The sequence below is a fragment of the Rhineura floridana genome, chromosome 8 (assembly GCF_030035675.1).
Source record: "Rhineura floridana isolate rRhiFlo1 chromosome 8, rRhiFlo1.hap2, whole genome shotgun sequence".
Lineage (NCBI taxonomy): Eukaryota > Metazoa > Chordata > Lepidosauria > Squamata > Rhineuridae > Rhineura > Rhineura floridana.
Genome location: NC_084487.1, coordinates 37,641,534 through 37,666,179, shown reverse-complemented (window position 1 = coordinate 37,666,179; position 24,646 = coordinate 37,641,534). Strand labels below are relative to the sequence as shown.

The window sequence follows — 24,646 nt, the reverse complement described above, 5'->3', positions numbered from 1 at the left end:
TGATAATTATAATTTGTATATTAAAAGTATATATTCATCATTAACCTTCAGTTATGTATATTGAACTGTATATATTTTCACTGTAATTTAACTTTTTTTACACTTTCTTGTCTAACTCACTAGGTAAGTAATCATATAATATGTTTAAATGAAAAAAACCCAAAACTACAAATAGTCTTGTACAAAACTACAAAAAATGCAAATATGAAGTGGTTCTCATTTTTGAGAGTGCTCAGATTCTTAATAAGAAAGGGTGAATAGAGGTACACATAAATTGGACTGCCAGCCAGTGGGAGGCAGGGGCACAACTCTAATAAAGACTTAATTCAGGCAGGCCACATTCACTAAGCCAATTAAGACCTATATGAAAAAAAGAAGTCAACCACTAATGGGCTAAGGACAAAGAAGAGGTTCTCGTTTAAAAATAAGAAAATAAAGAGACTTCCTCTGTTAATTCTTAAATGCTGCTAACATGGCTGTCGATGTTCCACCTGTCATGTGGGGAACATCCACTCCTCTCACATCAAAACCACAGTTGCATACATATTCATTTCACTGAGTGAAAGCAGTCAGTCAGGAAAAGAGATTTGTGCTACCCAGCCAGTTTCTAGTGGTGCTTAAGTACTTGTGGATTCATTCAGATTCAGTCCGTTTTCTTTCTCCATCACCCCTCCTTTTTTTAAAACTGTTGCTTTTGTTTGCAGCTGTTTAATTACAGGATTGACAGCCATTTTAATCTCTTCAAAACTCCAAAGGCCTCTCACAGCTAATCCAATTATATCTACTCCACAAGCTACAGCCTCGTGTAAAGATGATTAATTATTGATTAAGCCAATCAAACAGTATTAGCAAAGATTTATTTAAGCCTTTTATTGCCTCACACTTGATTATAATCTCATATATTATATGTGGATTATGGCAAAAGCTGTAAGACCAAGGAGGGCAGCATTCTGATCCTCTAAAAAAAACCTCCTCACCATATTTTCACAGTTACTTTTTAAAAAGTATACTTGTGAGTATAATTCTTCCCAAGTGCTTCTCATCTCTTTAGTTTTTTAGGAGAGGCCCATCCCAATATCAGAATCTGTTACACACTGAATGAAGCAAGTTTTGAGAAACTCGTAAAATTGGTGCTAACAAGTCCTAACAATTAAGGCTGCAATCCTGTACATACTAACCTGGCTGCAAGTTCCACTGAACTGAACAGAGCTTAAATCTGATTTGACATGTATAATGGGAGAGCACTATAACTGAATGTTGTCAGGGAAGCAGGAAAAATAGCAGATTAATACAAAACATAACCACAAACAGGGGCTTTGAGTGATCAGGTGTAGAAAGATTACAGGAAAGGTAAAAGTTAAGAGGACAGTGACCTTTACTTCATTTGCATGGAATACTTGCATACTACAGAACTATTTGCCACCAAGAGGCTAAACATTTAGTTCCGATGCCTAAAATATTTAAGTACTACCCATGACCTGACCATTTAAGAAAGCCATTTCACGTGTGCAAGATTTCCTCTCCGAAATGCAGTGAAGAGGAATAATCTTAAATCACTATTCTATCCTTTCCTTGCAAGGCAGAGTTGTGATGTCTGCGACACCTTTCAGAATTGTATTCCAAATAGAGACACGTATGAATATGAACATCCTTGACTGACCCTTGATTGGGTACTCACAAATATTTTTTTTTACACAAATAAAGCAATATTCAGTGATTCTTAGAAAGCATGCCATAATGAAAGCCTTAATAACATGCATTCCCCACTAGCAGATCTCCCATTAACCCAAATTCATCTATACAATTTTTGCTTTTGCTTCCTGCTTGCCATTTAACTTGATAACGACTCCAAAATCATTCCCTTGTTTTCAAGGGTCTTTCTTTCTTGCCTGTTCTGTGCACAACAGGTCAGTGTTAACATACAGAACTAATGACAGTTGTCTACAATGAAACAATCGTATTGCAAACACCGGTCTGCTCCTTTGATAAAATAGTGTATTGAGGACCTATTCACCTCCCTATAATTGAGAGCTACATAATAGTGCCAATCCTTTTATGTATAATATTTTGTTCCACAATTAGAAAAGGCGAGGAAAAACCAATGGAAGCTCCGCTTTATTCAGTCACCACCATGATTAATTCTGTATTTTTAATGAGTAAGGCTGCTACTTAGACCAGTTCTGTTACGTACTTGCTTTGTTGACTTCTTGTCAATGTACAACAAAACGCAAACTATGATAATTGGGGACTGTTTCATCAGCAAAAGGATTCCTGCTATTAATACAGCGTTGGCTTGGAAATTAGTAAATTAATTCATAATTGTGCTACCAATTTATAACTGCAGGAAAACATTTTATTAAGCATTTTAATTAATACTGAAAACTTCCAGTCATGCAAACACAAAGAGCTGCAGACGTGTTTAATTTAGCTGTATTTTATATATTTTTTTTACAAAATTGATGGCTGTTTTGGGGATGCCAGTGTTTGACAGATTATGACAAACAGATTTAGGTTGTTGCTAGTCATACATAAACCAGGCAGCAGTTTAAAAATGCTAGATTTTTCAACATTAGATATCAATCACTCTTATGGAGTACTGTGTAAAGCTATCTACCGCTATTCTTTAATTAAGTATTCCAACAACCCAACTTGTAAAAGGAACCCTGCTAAGACTGTTCAAGTCAAACAGTCTGAATGTTCTTCATACCATCTTATAAACAAAAGGTGTCTAGGCCCAAAAGAATAGAAATTGTTTCTCCAATTATTTGGAAGCTTCCAAGTTTATATATGGCTACTGCAAAGTATTTGAAGCTATATGTTAGTCTAGATTTCTATAGTCCTTTGCATATTATTAAAGTCCTTCAAGTCTCTCTTGTACCAGAAGAGTGGGAGGCTCATCCAAGACTACCCACGCAGCCATGAAGATAACTTTGGCCAGCTACACTCAGTCTAATCTTATAGAACAGATTTTCTGTAAGAATAAAAAATAAAGAGGAATAGCAGACATCAAGCTAAGTTCCTTACAGTAAGGACAGGATAAATAAATACCTGCCAAGTCCAAGGCTCAGCAGTGATTTAAATCCTTAGTTCTAGGGTCTAGGGAGCACAGGTTGTCTGTATATGCAAAATCACAACCAGAGATAGAACATCCACAAACTTGTGGCAAGGACTCCTTTACTGTAATACATTTTCCACTTGTGATTTTATGCCATCTCAGACAAAATGCAACTAGATTTCTTATATTAATCAATGTGGAAGTAATCATAGCTTCCTATATTTGTGAATATGTGTAAAAATCTCCTTGGGGATAAATATTAAAAGAAAAATGGCTCTGGGTTTAGGCCTGCTCATTGTCTCCCATAAAACATTATGGTATAAATGGAGTTGCTATGTTGATCAAAGAAAATTAGAAGGCATAATACAAGGAAATATCTTTTGTTTGTAGTAACTAAAGGAAGTTGTAAGTTATCACTTTACTCAGATAATCTTATTTTTTTTCTAGTTTACATAGCGACTTTTTTTTTAAAAGCAGGGATGGGACACCTGCAGCCCTCCAGATATTGTTGCACTACAACTCCCATCATCAATCACCTTGGCAATGCTGGCTAGGGCTGATGGGAGTTGGTTTCCAACAATGTCTTGAAGGTGAAACGTTCTCTATCCCTGTTCTAAACAAATTACTAGGTGTGGAGATAAAGTTTTCAGAAAGATCAAATCATTTCCAGTCAGAGATGGAACCTATGCAGAAGCAGGCACATTACTGGGTTCAGCAATACAAACAGCACAGTCATAGAATCATAGAATAGTAGAGTTGGAAGAGGCCTATAAGGCCATCAAGTCCAATCCCCTGCTCAATGCAGGAATCCAAATCAGAGCATTCCTGACAGATGGCTACTACAGAGTAAGCAAAAAGCAACACATATTTTACATGAAGTCTGCAGCTTCTAAAGGTCTTTAGTGCAGCCTGGCACTCACTGGAATGGTGGATAGTATTTATTTGAGAAAATGGTTCTTAACCGACCAAGTATTTAAATACATATTAACTCCTCCACAGATGCAAGCACACAACTGAAACAGAATAGGGTTCTTAAGGAAAATGACACTATTTGGACTATTTAAAACCTGCCCTTAACCCACAGATCTCTGGGTGGTAATAAAACACAACCAAGCTCAGTAAAAATCACACAAAAATACAGACACTAATGCAGATCTTTAAGAATTGAGCTGCCACATTCTGTAGTAGCTGCAGCTTATGAGTAGCCATCCAAGATAGCCCTATATAGAGTGCATTACAGTAATCCAAAATGGAAGGTTGGCAAAGCAAGGATCACTGTAACCAGGCTATCGATGTCCAGAAATGGAGAAGCTTGTAACTGAAGAAGCTGGCAGTTAAGAAAAGGCACTCTGTGCCAATGACGACACTCAAGCTTCCTCAAAGGAAATGTAACTGCTTCAAGAACAGGCTGATCCCCTAATTCCCAGACCCACGAACAGTCAAACCACAGCATCTCTGCCTTATCCAGATTCCCTTTCAATTTATTAGCCTTCACCCAACCCATTAGAGGCCAGGCATTAGTTAGAACCTGCACTGCCTCAGATTTAGATGACGAGAAACAGAGCTGACCGTCACCCACATACTGGCAGCACCCACTTTTAAATTCCCCGATAACCTCACAGAGTGGCTTCATGTAGATGTTGAATTGCATTGGAGACAGAGTGGAACACTGAAAAAACCCATGGATTAACTGCCTCAGTGGCAAACAGAAGCCTCCCAATGCTACCCTCTGGAACTGGCTTGGAGGAAAATCTCTCTCTCTCAGAGGTCATTGGTCAGGGCAACCAAGGCTGTTTGGATCCCAAACCCAAAGAATTTCTCCCTCAGACAGGAAATGTAACGTAGCTACATTACCTAGAAAGCTTATCAAACATATTGACAAGCTTCATTGCTTCATATTCTTTTTGTTCTTCAGTCATTTCATCCATTGGGTTAGGCATTGGCTCTTCTAAATGACCTGTAATAAGGTTAATGCTTTTGGGGAGTGGGGGAGAGAAAAGAAGATAGATAAGGTTTTTTTTCTCCAGAGGCAACCTTTTCAAAAAGAAAAAACAAATCAATACTCCTTCATAAATCTTATCCTTTTTCAACATGATACTTGAATCCCAGATCACAATATGAATATATCTAGATTTTTAATGACCCTCAAACCTGTGAGTGTCCCTAACTTTCAAATCTACACTGGCTTAACTGTCATGGCTTCTCTACCTAAGAACCCTTAGAACTGGGGGTGTAAAAAGGTCACCAGTTGGGCAATTCTCAGAGTACCTTGGGCACCCATGGTAATCAAGGTGACTTGATCAAAGTTTTATTTATTTTTTTATTATTAAATTTATATCCCGCCCTTCCTCCCAGTAGGAGCTCAGGGCCGCAAACAAAAACACTAAAACATAATTCATCCCTATGCAATAAGACAGAGCTCTAAAAAATTAAAGAACATATCTTTGACGAAGGTAAAGCAACAAAAATACCCTAGGCCGGGGTAGCCAACATGGTGCCTTCCAGATGTTGTGGACTACAACTCCCATCAGCTCCAGCCAGTATGGGCAATAGTCAGGAATGATGCGAATTGTAGTTCAAACAAGTAAGGAAAGGAGGGCACTGCATTGGCTACTGCTGGCCTATTTTCTGGATTGGGGGCAGGGAAAGGAGAGAATCCAAATAGTACCATACTTTGGCTTTGCAGATTTGTATTCTTCAGTATCTGTATCTTCATCGTCTGAGTACCAGTTTTCCCCTCTTCCTCCTGCTAACAGGCCCCTTGCTGCCAGGAGCCCAGCTGCATTGCCGTAGCCAGTGTACTTCAGTAAGCTGTCAACTGCAAAGTGCCAGGGAGACAAGAGCTTACTTGGGAAGGATCAAAACTGTTTCTTTAAAATAAAACAAGATAGTATCACCATCTTTAAGCTATGGATTTAAGTGTCAGAAGCTTATTAAATTTAAGCCAAATCTAAACACACAAGCATGAAGTCCTCAAATTGCCTGAACACTCCCAATGTGATCTAGCATGGAACAGTCTTCTTTTCAAAATACAAGTGAAGATGACACTTCTTTTCTACAGATGTTAAAGAGTTGCAAAAAACCAAAAAAGTTATTTGAGAAGAGCAGCATGCAGGATTAATGAAAGGATAGTCTGCCAAAGCTAACCTAATTCTAAATCTTGATTTAGAATTTTACACTTATCACGTGGCAGCAATTACTTTCACTTCCAATTTGTCATCAAAAATGCAAGATATTGGCATGCAAGTACATCGTATAACTGTCCATCCTTGTGAAGAGACAACACTATTACACACAAAAAATCAATCCAGGGTAAAATGTGGATTTGCTATGTGCATATGCCTAGTCTGATTATGCTGTTAATGAGGTCTTAAGCTTTGATTGTTTATAACTTAACAGAAGGGTATAGAAAATGTAGAGTTGTGACTACATTATGTATGAAGGAATTTGGCTTTCCAATACTTTAAATAAACTGGTGGTTGCTCATAAAGAAAAAAGTCCAGCACCATCTAGTAGCCTATAATATAGAGAAGCTATAAATGTGCGATACTAAATGTGTGGTCAAAGGGTTGCCTCTAACTCAGATTTGGAAAATAAAACCACTAGAGTTATTTCACCTGCCCATACAATTTTAGGCATTGTGACATACTAACAACAGCTAACTGTCTACCAGTTGACAAAAGCTTTCCTCTGTGGTTGTGCAGAAGGATTTTTTATTTATCAAGAGATAACCAGGCAAGCAACTGTTTATAAGCCTGCAATAACCACCCACATTCATTGATAAGAACCAGCCTGTACCTCTCTCCTTACAAAGAACAAAAAGGAATTCTGCAGCAATTTGCTTCACTCCTAAGTCAACATGAGTCATGAGACGCACTAGTTTGTTTCTCAGTGTTGTACCAACTTCAGGACGATTAGATACGTCTCTCAAGGGAGGCAACACCTAAAGACAAAAACAAGTAATAAGAGCAATTAATCTCCAATGGAAAGCACTGTCACACTTATTTAAAACTTTGAAAAAAATCTGCTTTATCTTTCAGGCTAGCTATATAGCCAGAGGTCTCAGCCCTCTTCCTGTGTTTCAAGATGACCTTGGTGAGAATTGCTGCCTAGCAACTAATAATATGGGAACATTGCTTCCATCATGGACAGAGAGAAACCCAACTGCTCAGACCTACTCCCTTGCCTCAGAGCTCATCAGTGGGAGATGTTGCTAGGTACGATACCAGAGGAAAAAGGATAAGAACAAGAAATGCTGCCTGAATAATCATGCATTTCTGTTCCTGTACTCCAGGGATATGGAACCTGTAGCCCTCCAGTTCCTGTCAGTCCCAGCCAGCATGGCCCATGGGCAGAGATGCTGGTTGCTAGATTCCAACTCCATCAGGAGGGCCAAAGTTCCCCATCCCTGCTGTACTAAATTTGAGTGCGAGTTTGAGAATTTTGTAAGCCACTTTGAGAGCTTAGAATCATAGCATAGTAGAGTTGGTGGGAGCCTATAAGGCCATTGAGTCCAGCTCCCTGCTCAATACAGGAATCCAAATTAAAGTATACCAGACAGGTGCCTGTCCAACTGCCTCTTGAATGCCTCCAGTGTTGGGAGAGCCCACCACCTCCCTATGTAATTGGTTCCATTGCTGTACCGCTCTAACAGTTAGGAAGTTTTTCCTGAAGTTCAGTTGAAATCTGGCTTTCTGTCACTTGAGCCCATTATTCCGTGTCCTGCACTCTGGGATGATCAAGAAGAGATCCTGGCCCTCCTCTATGTGACAACCTTTCATGTACTTGAAGAGTGCTATCATATTTCCCCTCAGTCTTTTCTTTTCAAGGCTAAACATGCCCAGTTCTTTCAGTTTCTTGGGCCTATAAAGCAGGAAATGGGTATTGTATGGTTTGTGACAGTATAAAAAAAGATTCCCTAGCCTTTAAAAGAGCTTTAACACCAAATGTTTTTATTTCTTTATTCCCTTCATCTGTTGTATCTCACCTGAGCTTTGATAAACTTCCTTATGTTCCGGTGAGATCGGCAGCATCTTGTTAGTAAACTGAGAACTGGAGTGAGACCTTCCCGGTAGCTACTCCCCTAGAATAAGAATTCACAAGACACTTATATTTTTCTTCTAATGATATTGGCATTTTCTACCACGCTCCATATTCCTACTCTGCTGCTTCACAAAACTAGAAAGTCACCAAGTCTCTATAGTACGTCACTCATGTGTTTTCCAGTAACATTTGAAGGGCATTTCCATATCTGGACATTCACAGATGTATGCCCCTAATGGCTGTGATTGGCTAGTGCTCCCAGGTATGTGTTTACTACATGTTTTTAGATGCACGGATGCTTTTAAAATATTCCTGATCATGATGTATGAATTAATCTAATCTCTAGGTTAGATTACTGCAGTGCATTGTATATTGGACTGCCTTTGAACACGGTTTGGAAATGACAACTGCTACACAATGTGGCAGCCAAACTATTGACCTGGACTGAACAGTTATATCTTTAACTCCTGTTCTGGCATGCTTGCACTGGCTGCCAGTTTGTTTGATTACAATTTAAAGGGCTGGTTTTCATCTATACAGCCCTACATAGCTCAGGACCCCAAAACCTCAAGGGCTGCCTTTCCCTATATGAACATTACCCAGACCCAGAGATTGCATTCTATTTGTAAAATTATTTTTATGTATATTTGATTATATATTTATTTTGTAGTGTTTCCCCCCCATGTTGCTTTAGGACTTCTATTGGTTGTGGAAAGAAATTAACAAATTTAACTAAACTAAAATTAATCAGTCTCTCTTGCATTTGTGTGCATGATATTAAAACCAGTGTTTCAGAAAGGAACAGCTGCATGTTTGTGCATGCATGTGCTATTTTATATATTACTGTGCACAGAGGATCCCTCAAAATATGACCAAAAAAGTTTATCCCACCCCCATAGTGTCTCATCACAAGATCAACATAAATTGCATTAATCTTTCAACACTCTTGTGTGTGATTTGGTTTGTAGGCAAATACTGAACATGCAATACATTTTTCAAAAAAATTCTAGGTAGACCCAACTACCTCATCTTGCATTTCCCAGAACCACCTTTCAACCTTGATTAAAAACAGGTAAGAAATTAGGTTTGTGACTCAGACCCAGTTTTGTTATTAAGAGATGGTTCATATCAGATTTACACACCAAACTAGACGTTATACTGCCATCACTTGTAACAGGTTCCCAACAATGTGTGCTTGAAGTGATAAAGACACGAGTGTGGTTGGTACAGTGGCAAGTGGGGGGGGGGGAAGGAGGGGGAAAATGCTTAAATCAAAGTCACTCTCCAGCGGTTACTTTTCCACCATAGCTGCTTTAAAAGAAGGCATTTGTCCAAGACTATTAAATACATATCTAACATATAAAAACTCTTTAGTTTATATAAGACATCCTTACCTTGTCAATTCTCTTCTCCATGAACTTCAACAGAACCTGAATTGCATCCATATTCATGCCATTATATTTTATATCTGTGTTCTCAGGATCCTCTTGCATTGATGGACTGATAAGGACATCCAAACAAGAAACTGGAACATTGCTTAAAAGGTTGATTGCATTGCTGAAAAAGATTTTAAAAACATTATCTTTTGTCACATTATTCCCCTCCATCATATTATGTCTTAATTTCATACATTTGTGTTGAAGGAAGTTTACATAACACTAGCATAAACAATAGATTATAATGCTGCACTGGTGTAACACCCCACTCTAAGTTTAATTTTCAACCAATGCAACATCCTGGGTTTGAAATAATTTTCAGTAATCTGGCAGACATGTTTACATTTTGAGGAGTACACCAAATACTTAAATAAAACAGGGTTCTTGGTATACTCCAATGCTATGGAAGCTCAAAGTGCAAAATGTGGTAGAAGGTGCAAAATTAATATTCCTGAACATCACAGCATACACTCAGATAAGAAATAGATTAAACTGGGAACATTCTCTTTGGTTTGAATATTTTCAGATCAGATCTGTTCTGTAGATGTATCTTAAGGTACACCAACAACTTAAGAACTTGACAAGAGTTTGAGGAAATAATCATGAGAACTAGAAGTCATAAGTTCTTTTTGAAAAACATGGTATGAAGTCAGAACAGGTTAAGGAATACATGGTCCTATGGGCTCAGAATACAGGTAAAAATGTCCTGATGGCTATCTGGGGGAAGTGTAGAATAGCGTACATACACTTTCGCTAAATGTGGCAATAAGGGGAAGTGGTTTCAAAAATAATTCCCACATGGTATACAACCTCTAGGCTGATAAAGGAAATAAGCAACCATCTATATTGAAAATGTTTAAAAAGGTGCAGGAGCAATTTTTTTCCAGAAGGGGTGAGAATGTAAGCTGGCAAAAAAGTTTTAGAGGGAAAATAAAAAAAAATGGCAAGGATTCTCGGTCATCAGGATTCCATTACACCCGTTGGTTTTTTACTAAATTATGTTGATGATTGAGTAAGGAAGGATAAGGAACTGGTCTGTTATGTTGTTACAGCCATAAGGATTCTTTATGCAGGGACTGGGAAGTTGCCAATAACACCATCTATGAACGTATGGTTAAAGAAAATGTGAGGTTGCCTCAGTGTCCAAATTAATACATTATACAAGATTTGAGAGAGGTGTCCACATGATAAATTTACAATAAACTCGACTTCCTGTATGGAGTTTAACATACACTGATTGTTGCCCAACTCAAATTATGGGTTCTGACAATTTGAACTAAAGGAGTTTGTCAATGGATGTAGAATTTGGTCTTGATTACTTTTTAGCTATATGTGAATATATGTATTGTTTCATTTCTTAGTAGATGTCTGAAGGATTATAGTTATTGAAAATTGGATTAGTTTGTGTTCAAATATTGCTTACATATATACAATGATAGATTTGCAGGTTTCCATTTAATGTCTATTTTCACAGAGTTTGTTTTCAAGTGTTTGTAAACTGAACCACAAGCGTTGCTGTTTTGCAATTGGATTCAAGCCCATCCTGCTGCTACCAGCCCAAGCAGAGGTAACTCAGCCTGTCTGTTCAGCTGACTTCTATATGGAGTCAGATAAGGATGAGCAGTGGAAAAGGAAAGCTGCAGCCATCATTGGAGCTAGCAACCAAAAGCAACAAATGGTACCTCTGGGTTGAAAGCCTCTCATGTGTGGGCATTGTGAGGATCCCACCTCAGACCACCACCTGTCAAGTCCCTCCAGTCAGGATCCTCGTTTTTATTTGTTCTCTCACCGGCTCTAGCACAGATCTCGCAAGATCCCACTGCTAGGCAGCACCACCAGCCACTCCGTTTCACAATATTGCCTTAGGACTTTGCCTTAGTCCCCTTCTGGCTTATTGTTACTTTGTGTCTGGGTGCACTTGCAGACCACAACCCCCCTGTATCTTTGTGCCAATAAAGCATACAGCCCTGGGTTGCCCTGGGTTGCCCTGGATACTTGATGATACACTACCTCTTCACCGCTGCCACCACTGATACTGTTTCCCAACCTTGGTAATTACCCTGCCCACCCTTCTGGTCTGTGAAAGCCCCAGCCAAGGATCAGGCTTTTGGTACACCAATAAAATATTTATTTATAAACACCAGGAAATAACAAGATTACTTTAGGTATATTTAACAAGTGTATGGTTTCATATATTGTGTTACTCTTTATGTTTCTAGTCAAATATAATCTGCCTCAATACCAGCCTAATATAATCCAACCCACAACCAACTCCAACCCACAACCAACTGAACACCGTCTCTCAACTGTCGTCCTCTCATTTATACCTTCAGCCACTCAAACTCTCAGCCAATCATCATACAGCATTCTCCAGCATTCTAGTCCATGTACTCCCCCCCTCACTCAATCCACTTACCATGTATACTTTAATAAACCCGCACGTACCATATTTACAGTTATCAAAATACACGGGCATCACAGGCATACACATATGTGCACTTGCATGCATGGTGCAAACACACAGAAGTTTCCTTTCCTACATGCTTAATTCTTTGGCCATATAACGAATGTAAGTCACTCTACCTGTACTCTGGCCCATCTGAAGTATCTGCTCTGCAGGGATGTTTTGCTCCATCATCCCATTGTGCTACAGATCTAGTCTGAACTGTGATGTGGTCTGTGCAGGGATCCAAAAGCACCAAGTACTGCTTGGTGGCCAATGAAAGAGATGTGTACCTTTGATGAACAGAGAGCTATTTATTATTAAATGTCTATTCCACTCTTCTTCCCAAATGAGCCCAGGGCAGCAAGGATTTTTGTCATCTTTTTATAGCCTCCTACTCCTCTGCTTGGGCCAGGCCTAGGTGTCAGATATTTTTATTTTATGGTTTCTGTTTACAAAGCAAATTAAAGTTCCACTGCTGTAAAAACAATATTCTAGAATACCAAGTTTTAAGTTGAAGTTTAGGAACCATTTGAGTTTGTTATTCTAATACACACCACTGGATGTCATGACTTTAAAACCACAATTTAGAGAGTTCACAGGATCATCTAGTCTTGCCAATTTGCATTCCTCATTGCATGGTTTATTCTCATTCCTGGAAGTGGTTAAATTTGAGAAGCATTGCAAGAGGGTCTCTTAAGACATTTTGACAAGCCTTTTCCCCCTCAAACTATATTCTCTTTCCCTACACACGCGTGCAACGCCTAGGTAGCTAACTAATCTTAAGTTCAGGCTTGCAAAGAACAGAGCTTTGCAATTTTCATGGTTAGAACACAGAACATTATAGACTAGACATTTCTTCTTGGCACTGAATTTACAGGTTCACTATCTGCTTTGAACCATTGCATCTGTTAATGATTTCAGGGCATTTTTAAAAGAATTGTGGTCACTGGGTGACCGCTTTTTCATTCAAATGGCTTACATGTAGAAGACACTCTCTACATGTACATACCCTGACATCTGGATTGAAGTGAAAATAGTTCAAACTAAAAAGGAAATGAACACAGCCTTGCAAATGCATTTACACAAGTTGCTAGCCTAGCAATATTCTTACTAGCCTGCCCCCCCAGTAAATACATGCATCAAAAAGCAAATTAAAATAAAACTGCTTCTTAATTCTGTAGCAGAATTCTTATGAAAAAAGAGCAGACATACAGAGAAACAGACATCAGTGTACACCAAGATACTTTGTTAAGTTTTTCACGAAAATTGGTGGTTTGTAATAAACCTAAGAATTATTGTTTTATGTGCCCCTATGTTCTACTGTTTCTATTCAGTGTCACTAAAATTTCATGCCTCTAATCCATGTTTCAGTGCTTTACAATCCAAATTTGTCTTCTTGGTTTATTAATAAAACTTTGTGTCCATTTGTGTCCACTGGGCGTCCAAAAGCTAGGGCATGGGTGTCCATTTGGAGACAAAACTATTACTTAAAAATGCCTTGAATGATTTCTAGCCTACATTTATTGAAATAAAAATATGAATGGTTTAAATAGAGATGAATACCTAAGAAAATATGCAGGATGACCATGCGAACTCTATAGATGCTGACACTTGGAGCGAGGAGCCAGTGTACAGAAAGGAGCATCAAGTATTCAGAGTATTTAGGCCACAACCTGAACACAGTAGAGAACACACACTCTCTCTCTCTGATCACATACATTTACTTGGAAGGCAAGTTCCACTGAAATACATTAGTGTAGTTAGGCTCTGGGTGTTAGACCAGAATTAGTGACCAAAATCATTTTGCTCTCTTATCTCACTTTAAGCAAGTATTTGCAGTTATAAGTTGTATTTTGCACAATATCCTCCCCTACCATCCCTGTGACCACAGCATAGCTCATTCTCCTTTTCACTCTCTGAAAGCAGCACAAACAGCAACTGAAAGGCAGAACACATGTTAGAGACTGGGTTTTGCTGTAGCCACCTCTCATTTTGCAAGATAAGTTGCTTGCAGTAAAGCAGAATTGGCAAGAAACAGCAAAATTGATTTGGGGGGAAAAACTGGCAGCTTGGATAGTTTCCACAGAAGGCTCCTTTTACTGGTTTCTTATTAAGCAACAGTGTTCCCAAACACCCACAAAATTAATTTTCTGGATCACTGTGCTCGAGCTATTCTTTTCAATAACCAAAGCCTGGCTTTCTGATCTTTGTCACTCCGCCTGACAGTTTTATTTGTGGTCGAGAAGTGTATGAAATTCTCCCGCTACCATGAAGTCAGCGACTGTGCACAGATCTGCACAATAGTGCTTGCATTCCTCCTCCAGGGGGTAGAAATGCTGCGTATATTATTCTCTCTCAGCTTCTTAGAGATCGTTAATCACTGAGACATGACATCCACCTACTCACACTCTCAGCCCCCTCCTGATATGTAAATGTGAAAGCAAACAACTGTTTAACACTACTGAAAGCCATGATTAAATTCTTGTTAGTTGGCAAACATGGCACTTATTTTAATATACAATAATTTAAAAAGTGTATTCAAGTGTTTTAAGTGACATGGATAGTACCACAATAACCTACGTATGCATCCTCTTAGAAACAGGGAGGAATTAAACATATATTTTAAATATAGATTTATTTAAGATTTTGTTTTTTAAAAAATAAACTGTCTCTTAAAAATAATTTGCTTAAAATGATTTTGGAATGTAAGGTAAACATACATATGCAAGCTCCCATGGTCTCTTGAAATGGAATCCATGTCCTTCTAAACCCCACACTGAATTAACGCCTGCTTTTCAATGTAGAAGAATGAATAAGGCAAAATATATGCAACTAAAAATGTAGGAAGCTGCATTATATCAGATCAGATTATCTGCCTATCTAGCCCAATACTGTTTACTGTGACTACCAGTGCTCTGCAGGGTATTGGGTAGAGGTCTTTTCCATCATGTGCTACTTTTGAAGGTCAAGCATTAGAAATATGATAAAATGTCATGAGCTGTATTAAATATTTAACATGTGTGGGAAAAAGTAGGCCAAACATACAGCATGGACATTTGTTTTTTATGTCATGCAAACAGATGCTGTGTCCAATAACTACCAGCGTTTACTTCTAGAAAATTCTGGACATTTAAAGTGATTGCTTAGCTTTTTACATGGGTGTAAAACTTTAAATTTCACAATTGTACCGCTAAGCAGTAAGGGCATGGGTGAAAAATCTCCAGCTCACCAGACAAGGCTGGTAATTTGCCATGCTAACCACAACATCAGCAATTCTGAACATGCATGTGTTCACTTTTAAGTCTTCTAATCCTGCAGGATTGGAGATATGCTTTTTTAGGCTGCTTTCCTACCTAATAGGCCTTCAAAGGAATACACAGAACACAAAATAAACACAAATTTTAAGAAGTCACTGAACAGCAGCAATACAATAAAAAAAAGAATCTGGCTTTCATGCTGCATATCTTCCTCTCCCCTTGCAGATCTAATTCTAGATGTCTTTCCACAACAGAGACATCCAAATTTCCTTTCACCACCTCTCCATTCCCCACCCTGCACAAAAAGATAAAAACGTTTTTAGAGTTTGGAATAACTATCCTTAAGCCATACATTTTAAATAAAAAAGTGGTATAGCCTACTGAAGCTTCTATATCTGGATACTGACAACACTAATTTGATTTTGGGGTTCTACAACTTGGGATTTTAAAAGCTCAGAATTCTAGAGGCTCCTGGACATATTCAAGCCCACACTTAACAGGCAAAAGTGGACTAGAGATGAAAATCAGACTTGCCATGTGGTCATAGAGGCTATAAGTTATTTGAGAGCATAAAGACTGCCAGGCTGGACCAGAACAAGAGGACCCATCCCATTTGGCATGCTTGCATTGTGGTTGTATTGAACTTCAGGACTATGGCAAGTAGAAATCATTAAGAAATGCGCACAACACTATGTCATATTTCTGTCAGGCAGAGACTTTAAATTCCCATGTCTTATTGTTAAAGGAGATGTGTGGAGTGTACACTTATCTGGACACTGCAATCAACAAACTGATAAACACAATTCTACCCTATGTACCTGGGTAGGAAACTTGTGACATGCCAGATACTGTCCAACACCCATCTGCCCCAGCCAGCATGGCCAGTGGTCAGGGATGATAGAAGACTGAGCCCAGCAACATCTGGAGGGCCAGAGGCTCCCCATCCCTGATATATACCAACAGCAAGCTCATTTTCTCAGTGTGCATTCTGATGCAGCTAAATCCGCACCATCCCCACACACACCCCAAAGTAGTAACAGCAGGCCTGGGAAAACTAAACATTTCCAAAAGCAGCATCAGAAAGGGAAAGGGGGTGGCCAGCTAGCACTCTAACCGGAGCATTTCACTCTCCAAAATTTTGTTGCAAATCCATAGTCATACCTAATTGCTTTATATACTGCAGTTTCCACATGTATATGTGTGCTCAAAGCAATTCACAAAACAGTCTACAATAAAGTACATAGCCGTAGAAAAAGGAAATTATAACTCTAACAATTCATTTAAAAATACATCAAAAAGTGAGCCTAAACTCCAGTGCAGACACTTGCCCTTGATTAAATTGTGCTATAAGAACCCACTTGTACTTTCTGATTCACAAATGCAGGTGTGACATCCCATGATAACAAGGCTTAATGTTAAGTCTACCATGAAACATGTAAAGGGGAAGGAGCACTTCCCAGCCCCACCAAATCTCACGGAAATGGTTGGTGGGCATCTAGCCCTTCCACAGTCATGAGCTTTCCCAACAGGATGAGCTTAGCAAGCAGCGACAACAATTGAAATGGAAAGCAGAAGGCCTGAAAGGATTCTGGCGAAACAGAAAGAAAGCATTGCCTTGTGCAGGATATGCTAATAGGTCTACATGTTTCAGGCTAGTATAGATCAAGGACATAAAGCAAAGCCAAGAAACCCCTGGCCTTGTCAACAACTAAATAAGGCCCAATTGAACGAATCTCAAGTCACATGACATCTACAAGCTACACACGATACCTATAGGCTACATGCTGCTGCCACAGCACCAACCACTTCCTAGCACTGGACAGAAGAGAATCCTAAAGTATTTGGTATCCTAGGGCCTATTCAGATACACTCCCTGCCCTCACCTCTAAGCAAGATGAGCCCTGAGCTTGCACGCTTCACCCATGCCCATCCTCTGTTTCCATTTCACTGTGAGCAGAAGAGTGTGTGCATATTAGATATCCTGCACAAGAGACACCACTTGTTCAACTGACTATGGATGTTCTGGTTTGGGCCTCATCCTGCACGTGCACAGAGACAAGGAGCAGAGACACAGTGCACAAGTTTGCAGACTGTTCCTGATCTCACCACACCGGGGATGGGGGAGGAGGGAGTAATGCCTGAAAGGGCCTTAAAGCAGGCAGATATGAGGTGAGGTGAGAACACATAACAGCTTGACAATGATATATTTGCCCTATTCAGCTATGCATATATGGGACTTAACTGAACATGTGAACAGGGAAAAGTGCATGAGTGTGCCATGAGTGCGCATGAGTGTCCCACCATCCTTGTCTCCTTCCATGTGGTTCAAGGGTAACTGTGGTGGGGAAGCCTCCCTATTGCAGACAGTTGCCGCTTGAACAGGCGGGGAGGGGGGAGAGCTAGCACACTCGTAGATGCTTTATCCTCTTCACATGTTCATTGAAGCAACATTATGAATGCCTCAATAGGGCTTTGAGGATGAGGAAAGGGAATGTTAACTACAGGGTGCAGGGGGAAGAAAGGAAGGTTATGGGGAGCCAGGGAAGACTCTGCAGAAGAACCAGGTTTGGCATCAGAAATAATGCAGCAGGATTGGTCACCGAGCACAACTCACATGGCAGTGCGAGTGCACTTGTTAAAGGTCTAACAGAGGGGATCAGGCAGAGCTAAGTGTTAGCAAGACAAAAAAACTCACCATCAGCAGACTTTGCTTCAGGTTTTGCCCTTAATGTCAAAGCCAACCCACAAATGTTGAGATATTGGCAGGGAAGAAGGGAAACAACGGAGCAATTAATCAGGTATCTGTATGGTACCTGGTACAAAAGGCCACTGTTTATTTATAGCAGCTTCAGATTTTTACTTGAAGCACCATACATATACAGGCTCAGAGCACAATGACCAAAGCATGAAGGGGGATACACATGTGCCCATACGTAGATGACGTGACTATGCAGCTATGGTTGCCAGTCCCAGGATCATAACTCTTACAAAACTGTACCGCATCTTCCCTGCAAACCTATCTATCTTTCAGGCTAATTTTCTCAGGTGAGCCCTTCATCATTTTGTCAAGGCCAGAGAAGCCACGTGCTGCTCCAGTGTGCAAAAGGAAATCTGCAGTGACAGATACAGGGCCACAGTAGATCATCTACTATTAAAGCTTTTGATAATTTCCACAGTTTTTGAATCAAAATGTAATCCTTATTTTAATATGTACAATGGAGACAAAGCTTTCAGTCTCCCCCTGAAAACATACAATGTCTTCTTGGAGAATGTTAAGATTCATACTTTTACTTAGGATCGCTGTTAGTAGTTTGAGTATGCATTAGAATCGCCATCTTGAGGGCTTCAGAAAAGATGACAATTAATTCTGGGCTCTTATTTCCAGTGCTAAAAATAATAATCAGTGTATTCCTTTGCTCCAGCATGGGTAATCTATGCTCTGCACACACATTCATGTAAACCACTTAATTACTCAACACTTGGTCTTTTAGCCAAACTACACTCATGGAACAGCATTGTATTTGAGACAATTAACAAAAATCTTCCAATAATTCCATACCAATCCTAGAGTTTACTTGTATAAAGAAAAAATATTTTACAAGTGTATTGGTAACAAAACAGTGAAGCCTGAAACCGGACTGGTTACAAGACCATTACATGAACAATCACTGTGAAAATCCCTTTCTAAAACAGTACAACTAGAATAATTTAATATCTTCATATTATTAAGTATACCAGGAACTTTACATGAGTTGTGTCTTGTGCTTTGTTGTTGCCATTAAAACCCCAGATAATACTTACCACACTTAAACAAAACAGTAAGCATACATAACTTGACAGCGGAAGTGAACACTTTCCTAATGTTCTATTTCACTTTTAAAAAACCTGAAGGTAACAGAGTAATCCAAGGAAAGATGTATTAGAATTAGATCAAGCACTTAGCTCAGGGATGGGGAACTTGCAACACTACAGGTGATGTTGGATGCTGATTTGCACCAGCATGGCCAATGGTCAAAAATTATGGGAGTTCAGCAGCAGAATCTGGAGAGCCACAGGTTCCCTATCCCTGACCTAGCCAAACGAAAGCATTATTCCTAAAATAAACAGATCAGTAATGTCACTAACCTGTGCAACTCTTCAGTTTTGTCTTCAGTTGGACCCTGAGTCAATAAGGAATGACGCAGAATGGCTGCCATGTAACGAAATTCATGAGAATCATTCTGTACGAGTACAAATTGTAAAAGGAACTTATTTTATTATCAAGGCTGCAAATGTGAACTACTAAGAGTCCTCATTATTACAGGAATTAAACTAAGAGGACTTTCACACTACAAAAACATGATCAATGTTTGAATCTTGTTTCATATGTTCAGGTGATTTACCCAGCCTTCTTTCAAGCTACTCATTAATGGAAGTACAGCTTCTATTATGACTCAAGCGAGATCATGTCACTCTTGCCAGGTATTATTTCTGCCGAACCGAACTGGCTCTTGTTGACAGTTTTTCACATATAGTGTTAAGCCAAACAATACCCTCCTTCAGGGCTACTACGCCTTCTCACATCTATAGGATATTCATCCACTGTTCAATCACACCCCGTTTCATGGCAGGACAAAAAATCCATGTGAAGCTGCAGGCTGGGAACTTAGGCAGCAATCCAATACATGTCTACTCAGAAGTAAGCTCCATTGGGTTCAATGGGACTTACTTCCATGTAAGCGTGTACTGGACTGCAGCCTTAGTCATTACAGGGTCTGCTGCTGGGGAGCGTCTTTCCAAGCCAGCAGATCTGCATCCAAATCCAAGATCAACTAACATGAACAGAACAGACTATTCCAGACAAGAGCACCATTGTTAAATTACAGGTCCTATTGCCCTATACACTTGAGCTTGGACTCTAGAAGTTGGGTCGTTCAAACTGAAACACAGATGACTCCTTTTGAAATTCATGTTGCATTGTCCTTGGGAAACTACTCCCAATCAATTGGTGCAATAGTAGGGATGTAAAAGAGTAGTCTCAGCTGCAAACCTCTGGCAGAGAAATAACCCTGGACGGAGTATTTCAATTCAAGTCTTACCTCACTGTGTACATTCCAGCTGTCAAGAGTTACATTAAAGAGAGCTTTCAGTGCTTCAATGGCACAATCTGTCTCTTGCAGTGACAAAGGTGACATTTCGTGGTCTTCAGCTGTGATGTATTTATCTGTCCATCTTATGCTAAATGAACTTTCCAAGACCTGAGTCAACAGTGGCAATCCCTGGAGATCATAACGCAATTGTGACCTGATATCTGTGTGCAGAAGGGAGATGAGGAAGAGGAGACGCAAAGCAAAGCATTTAATGTCTTCAACAAATTGTTGATCCTTGCATTTTTTTAGGAGATTGCAAAGCATAGCTGCCAGGTTCAGTTCCAGACTGAGTTTTTGTGCAGCCGGACTATTAAAAACAATGTTGCAAAGGCATTTTAAAGCTTCCACTATGACAGGGAAATCTGTCACATCCTCCAAAGAATCTTCCACAGTGTCCAGCTTTGCCAACTTCATCAAGATCTGCATGTTATTCTTTGTTGTTACAGGAACCAGGACTTTCTTGTCTCTTGAGAGAATGCGAAGAGCCTCCAGGCAAGTGACTCTACTAGATGTTTTTATATCTTTGTCCAATAGAAGCAATATTCCTTCACATAGTTGCTGAACATACAGGAAAAAAGGAACAATTTTACCATTCAGAGACTAAGTTATAAACCATTAGAAGGAAAGCAATAAGTACCACTTTAAAAACCAGTGGGCACCACATGGGCCTGATAACATACTTTTCTCTAAATCCAAACAGATTACAGTAAACGGATTGGATAAAGGCAAGCAAAAATGCAGAATAAGGGCTCCATGGGGTTGTTCAAATGCAGCTTCTCACATATACCGTTTAAATATTTCATCTAGCCATTCTGGAATTGCAGTGATGTAGCTGAACTTCGCAGCCATCTTGCGTTCATCTATTACAACTAGGCAAAACAAAACTGACTGTTTTGTGGTAGCTTTCACCCACAACTCTACACATTTTCAACTTTAGAAACGGTTAGGAAGCACAAAGCGTAGGGGAGCAAACCCCCCCCACTAAATTGCCCAGCCAGAAACAAGTGCCGCATGCTACATTGTACAAGGCCACTGGCAGTCCTCAGTGTTCTAGTCTCCTTAGGGATTATTTGCCAAAGTACATGAAGTCCTTAGCCTTCCAAACAAATGATAATTGGCATCATGTCATGCTACCTTCTCCTGGCCTGGTCTTAGGTTTTTGTAGTTCTTTTGACCCAGGGCCTTCTCAGTTTTAGATTCTCGATTGATTTTAATTAAGCCCTCCATAGGGGGTCCATGAGATATGCATGTTTTTAATTTATTGAATTCAATCTAATTCTACAGCCTTTCATTGGACAGAATGCCTATAACCAAGTCAATGGGAACTTCAGGAATAAAGTAGCCCATAAATAAGCTGCTTTCTCTCTAGTTACTCTATAATTCTAACACAAACTCTTGTATGGGCCAACAACATTCCTGCTGTTGCCTGTGCAGGATAAAGATGAAGTTAAGAGGGTAGCTAAAATCTTACTTGAAGCAGCCCCCAAGAATAACAATCAGCATTTAAGTTGAACATAAGTACAGGAAGGGGGGGGGAGACAGAACAACCTATCCTGCTAAATACACAGACCAGCAAGTTACTGTGCCATGCTATGCGTAGCTGGCCATTTTCCCTAACAAGCCACATCTGCACAAACAAGCAACATCTGACAAAGTGGGTTCTGGTCCATGAAAGCTTATACTATAAAACACATGTTGATGCAACAGGATTCTTGTTATTGCTGGAATTTCCCACCTACAATTACACAATATGGATGGCAACTGCTGCCCAAAGCAGGTGGACAGGGTGGCCAACATGGTGAACTCCAAATGTTGTAGACTTCAATTGCCATCAACTCTAGCATGCCCAGTCATCAGGGATGATGAGTAGCCCAAAACAGCTGGAGGGCACAATGTGGCCGATGCTTGCCTAAGGTGCGTGCATGCTTGCTGTGTCTGTGTGTGGGAATAAGAGAGAAATTCATAAATATACTATGATAAGCAACGAAGATTGATTTTGTCATCTTCAGGTATTGCTGAAACTGCTGCACCTTAATTTAAGCTGCATGCCAATGATTTGGATTCTAACAAGGGTCCTATAAAGCCTTATACGGTGCGGGACCACAATACCTTGCGGAACGCCTCTTCCGATATGAACCGGCCCGTGCACTACGTTCTGCTACGAAGGCCCTCCTCCGGGTTCCAACTCACAGGGAGGCCCGGAGGGTGATGACAAGATCTAGGGCCTTCTCAGTGGTGGCCCCCGAACTATGGAACAGTCTCCCCGAGGAAGTACGCCTGGCGCTGACTCTGCTCTCCTTCCGGCGCCAGGTCAAAACCTTCCTATTCTCTGAAGCATTTTAAGTTACACTGATTTACTTTTAAAAATGTTTATTGTATTGGATTGTTGATTTTATTTTAGTATTATTTTGTTATTCATTGTATTTTTATGCTATTTTATGTTCACCGCCCAGAGAGCTATTGCTAGTCGGGCGGTATATAAATTTAATAAATAAATAAATAAATTTTCAAAGATTTTTTGCATACAGTGCTCCTGAGGTAATGGGAAGGTGCAAGGCTAAATTGGAGAGAGAAAAGTATTGAGAGCATGGAAATGGAACAAGACATAATAATCTACCTGGGTGGGGGGGGGGGGAGAGAAAGGAGAAGGGAGAAGACAGACTCCCCAGAACAGCAAAATAATGTATTAGGCAGTAATAATACGCTAGCAGAGCGGAAAAGGTTCTTCCTGTCACCCAAGATTATTGCTAGAGCTTGTGTGAATTGTGCAAATGAACATTATTCACTAGTCTACATGCATTTTTCACAGACTTTGGGTATGCTACTATGGTGTCCCTGCATGTAGTCCATCCATGTGACCCAACATCTAGATGTTCTAAAAGTAGAAAATGGAAATCTGTGGTCCTTCTGATGGTGTTGGACTCCAACGTCCATCATCCCCCATCACAGGCCATGCTGGCTGAGGACTGGAGGTGTAGCCCAACAACATCTGGAGGGCCACAGGGTTCCTCATCCCTGCCCTAAAGCGAGGTGAATGCCACCAGTAACCTGAGGCACAATAAAAAACCTCAACAGCAACAGGGTGGAGACAGATGTCTATTTACAAACTTGCAACTTACCATTGTGTGAAATGTAATAAATTAGTAAACAGCTTGTCTATATTATCCAGTCAAAAATAGTTCGGCCACTGTGATCTTGGCATTGGTAATCTCAAGACTGGATAACCTCAATACACTCTATGTAGGGCTTAACCCAGAAGTTGCAGTTGGTGCAGAATGTAGCAGCTAGGTTGTTGACTGGGGCACCCCGTTAACACCATATGACACCTTTGTTGAAGGAGCTGCACTGGCTATCAATATGCTACCGGGTGCAGTTCAAGGTTTTGCTTTTAGCATTTAAAGCCCTAAACAACTTTGGACCATGATATCTAAGGAAACACCTCACCCAATATATCCCCGCCTGGCAACTGCACTCCTCAGATGAGGCACTGCTGAATGTATTTATATGCCCCAGAGATGTGCTTAGCCTGTACTAGAAATCAGGCTTTTAGTGTTGCAGCTCCAGCTCTCTGGAATCAATTACCAGCTGAAATCAGACAGGCACCTAGTAGGATGATATTTAGGCGCCTACTGAAGATATTTTTGTTTGGGAAGGCTTTCCCTGAAGTGTAACCCAGTTATTTATGAAATATCAATTTTATATCCAAGGACACTGTTTTGTTGTTTTTGGAGTTTGTACATATGGTTTATTTTATTTTATAAATTACTGAATTGATTTTATTGTTTTTAGAGCTTTGCATGTTTTATGCTGTGAAGTGGTCTATACATCTGTATAATAAGAAACTAGGAAAGCTTTACCATAAATACAGTAAAAGGAGGGGGAAATCACCATTGTAGCACATGCCAATCATCTAGATTATGAACAACAATTTGCAGAGTTTTTCAAACAAAGTGTACTGTCACAGATACAACTCATCACCTCTTAAATATACGTAACTGTGTCAATACATCTTACCAAATGATCTGTTCACATTAACTACAGATGTATGCATTGGAACAACTGATACGTAATGTGAATTCTTTAAAGCTGCTGTTCCTATTTTATAAGGGGGAAAAATGTTAACTTCTTGCCTATCATTCCACAGCTTTCAAAGTGTACTTTGTCCACAGGAAGGGCTGAAAATATTCCAGGCAATTGGACAGCCATGCTTTTAGACATTTAAAGGTTTAGATTACCCCCATAACATAAATTTACCAGTTGCAATAAGATTAGTGAAGACA

At 39.7% G+C, this 24,646-nt stretch overlaps 1 protein-coding gene and 1 long non-coding RNA gene across 3 annotated transcripts in view; one reads left to right on the top strand and one right to left on the bottom strand.

Moving 5' to 3' along the window:
- The window catches only part of LOC133390404 (uncharacterized), a 28,531-nt gene extending 19,359 nt beyond the window's left edge, over positions 1–9,172 (top strand). Inside the window, exons 2-3 of the long non-coding RNA XR_009764387.1 lie at positions 7,096–7,272; positions 9,109–9,172. This is a non-coding gene — a long non-coding RNA (uncharacterized LOC133390404). The remainder of the gene's footprint in view (positions 1–7,095; positions 7,273–9,108) is intronic.
- The window catches only part of RIC8B (RIC8 guanine nucleotide exchange factor B), a 31,887-nt gene that overhangs the window by 1,930 nt on the left and 5,311 nt on the right, over positions 1–24,646 (bottom strand). For both annotated transcript variants that reach the window (XM_061638933.1, XM_061638932.1), the window contains exons 3-9: positions 20,316–20,924; positions 19,363–19,457; positions 9,493–9,655; positions 8,043–8,138; positions 6,854–6,998; positions 5,729–5,873; positions 4,910–5,029 (exon numbers count right to left, since the gene is read on the bottom strand). In XM_061638933.1, the coding sequence (XP_061494917.1) occupies positions 4,910–5,029; positions 5,729–5,873; positions 6,854–6,998; positions 8,043–8,138; positions 9,493–9,655; positions 19,363–19,457; positions 20,316–20,924 (1,373 nt within the window). The remainder of the gene's footprint in view (positions 1–4,909; positions 5,030–5,728; positions 5,874–6,853; positions 6,999–8,042; positions 8,139–9,492; positions 9,656–19,362; positions 19,458–20,315; positions 20,925–24,646) is intronic.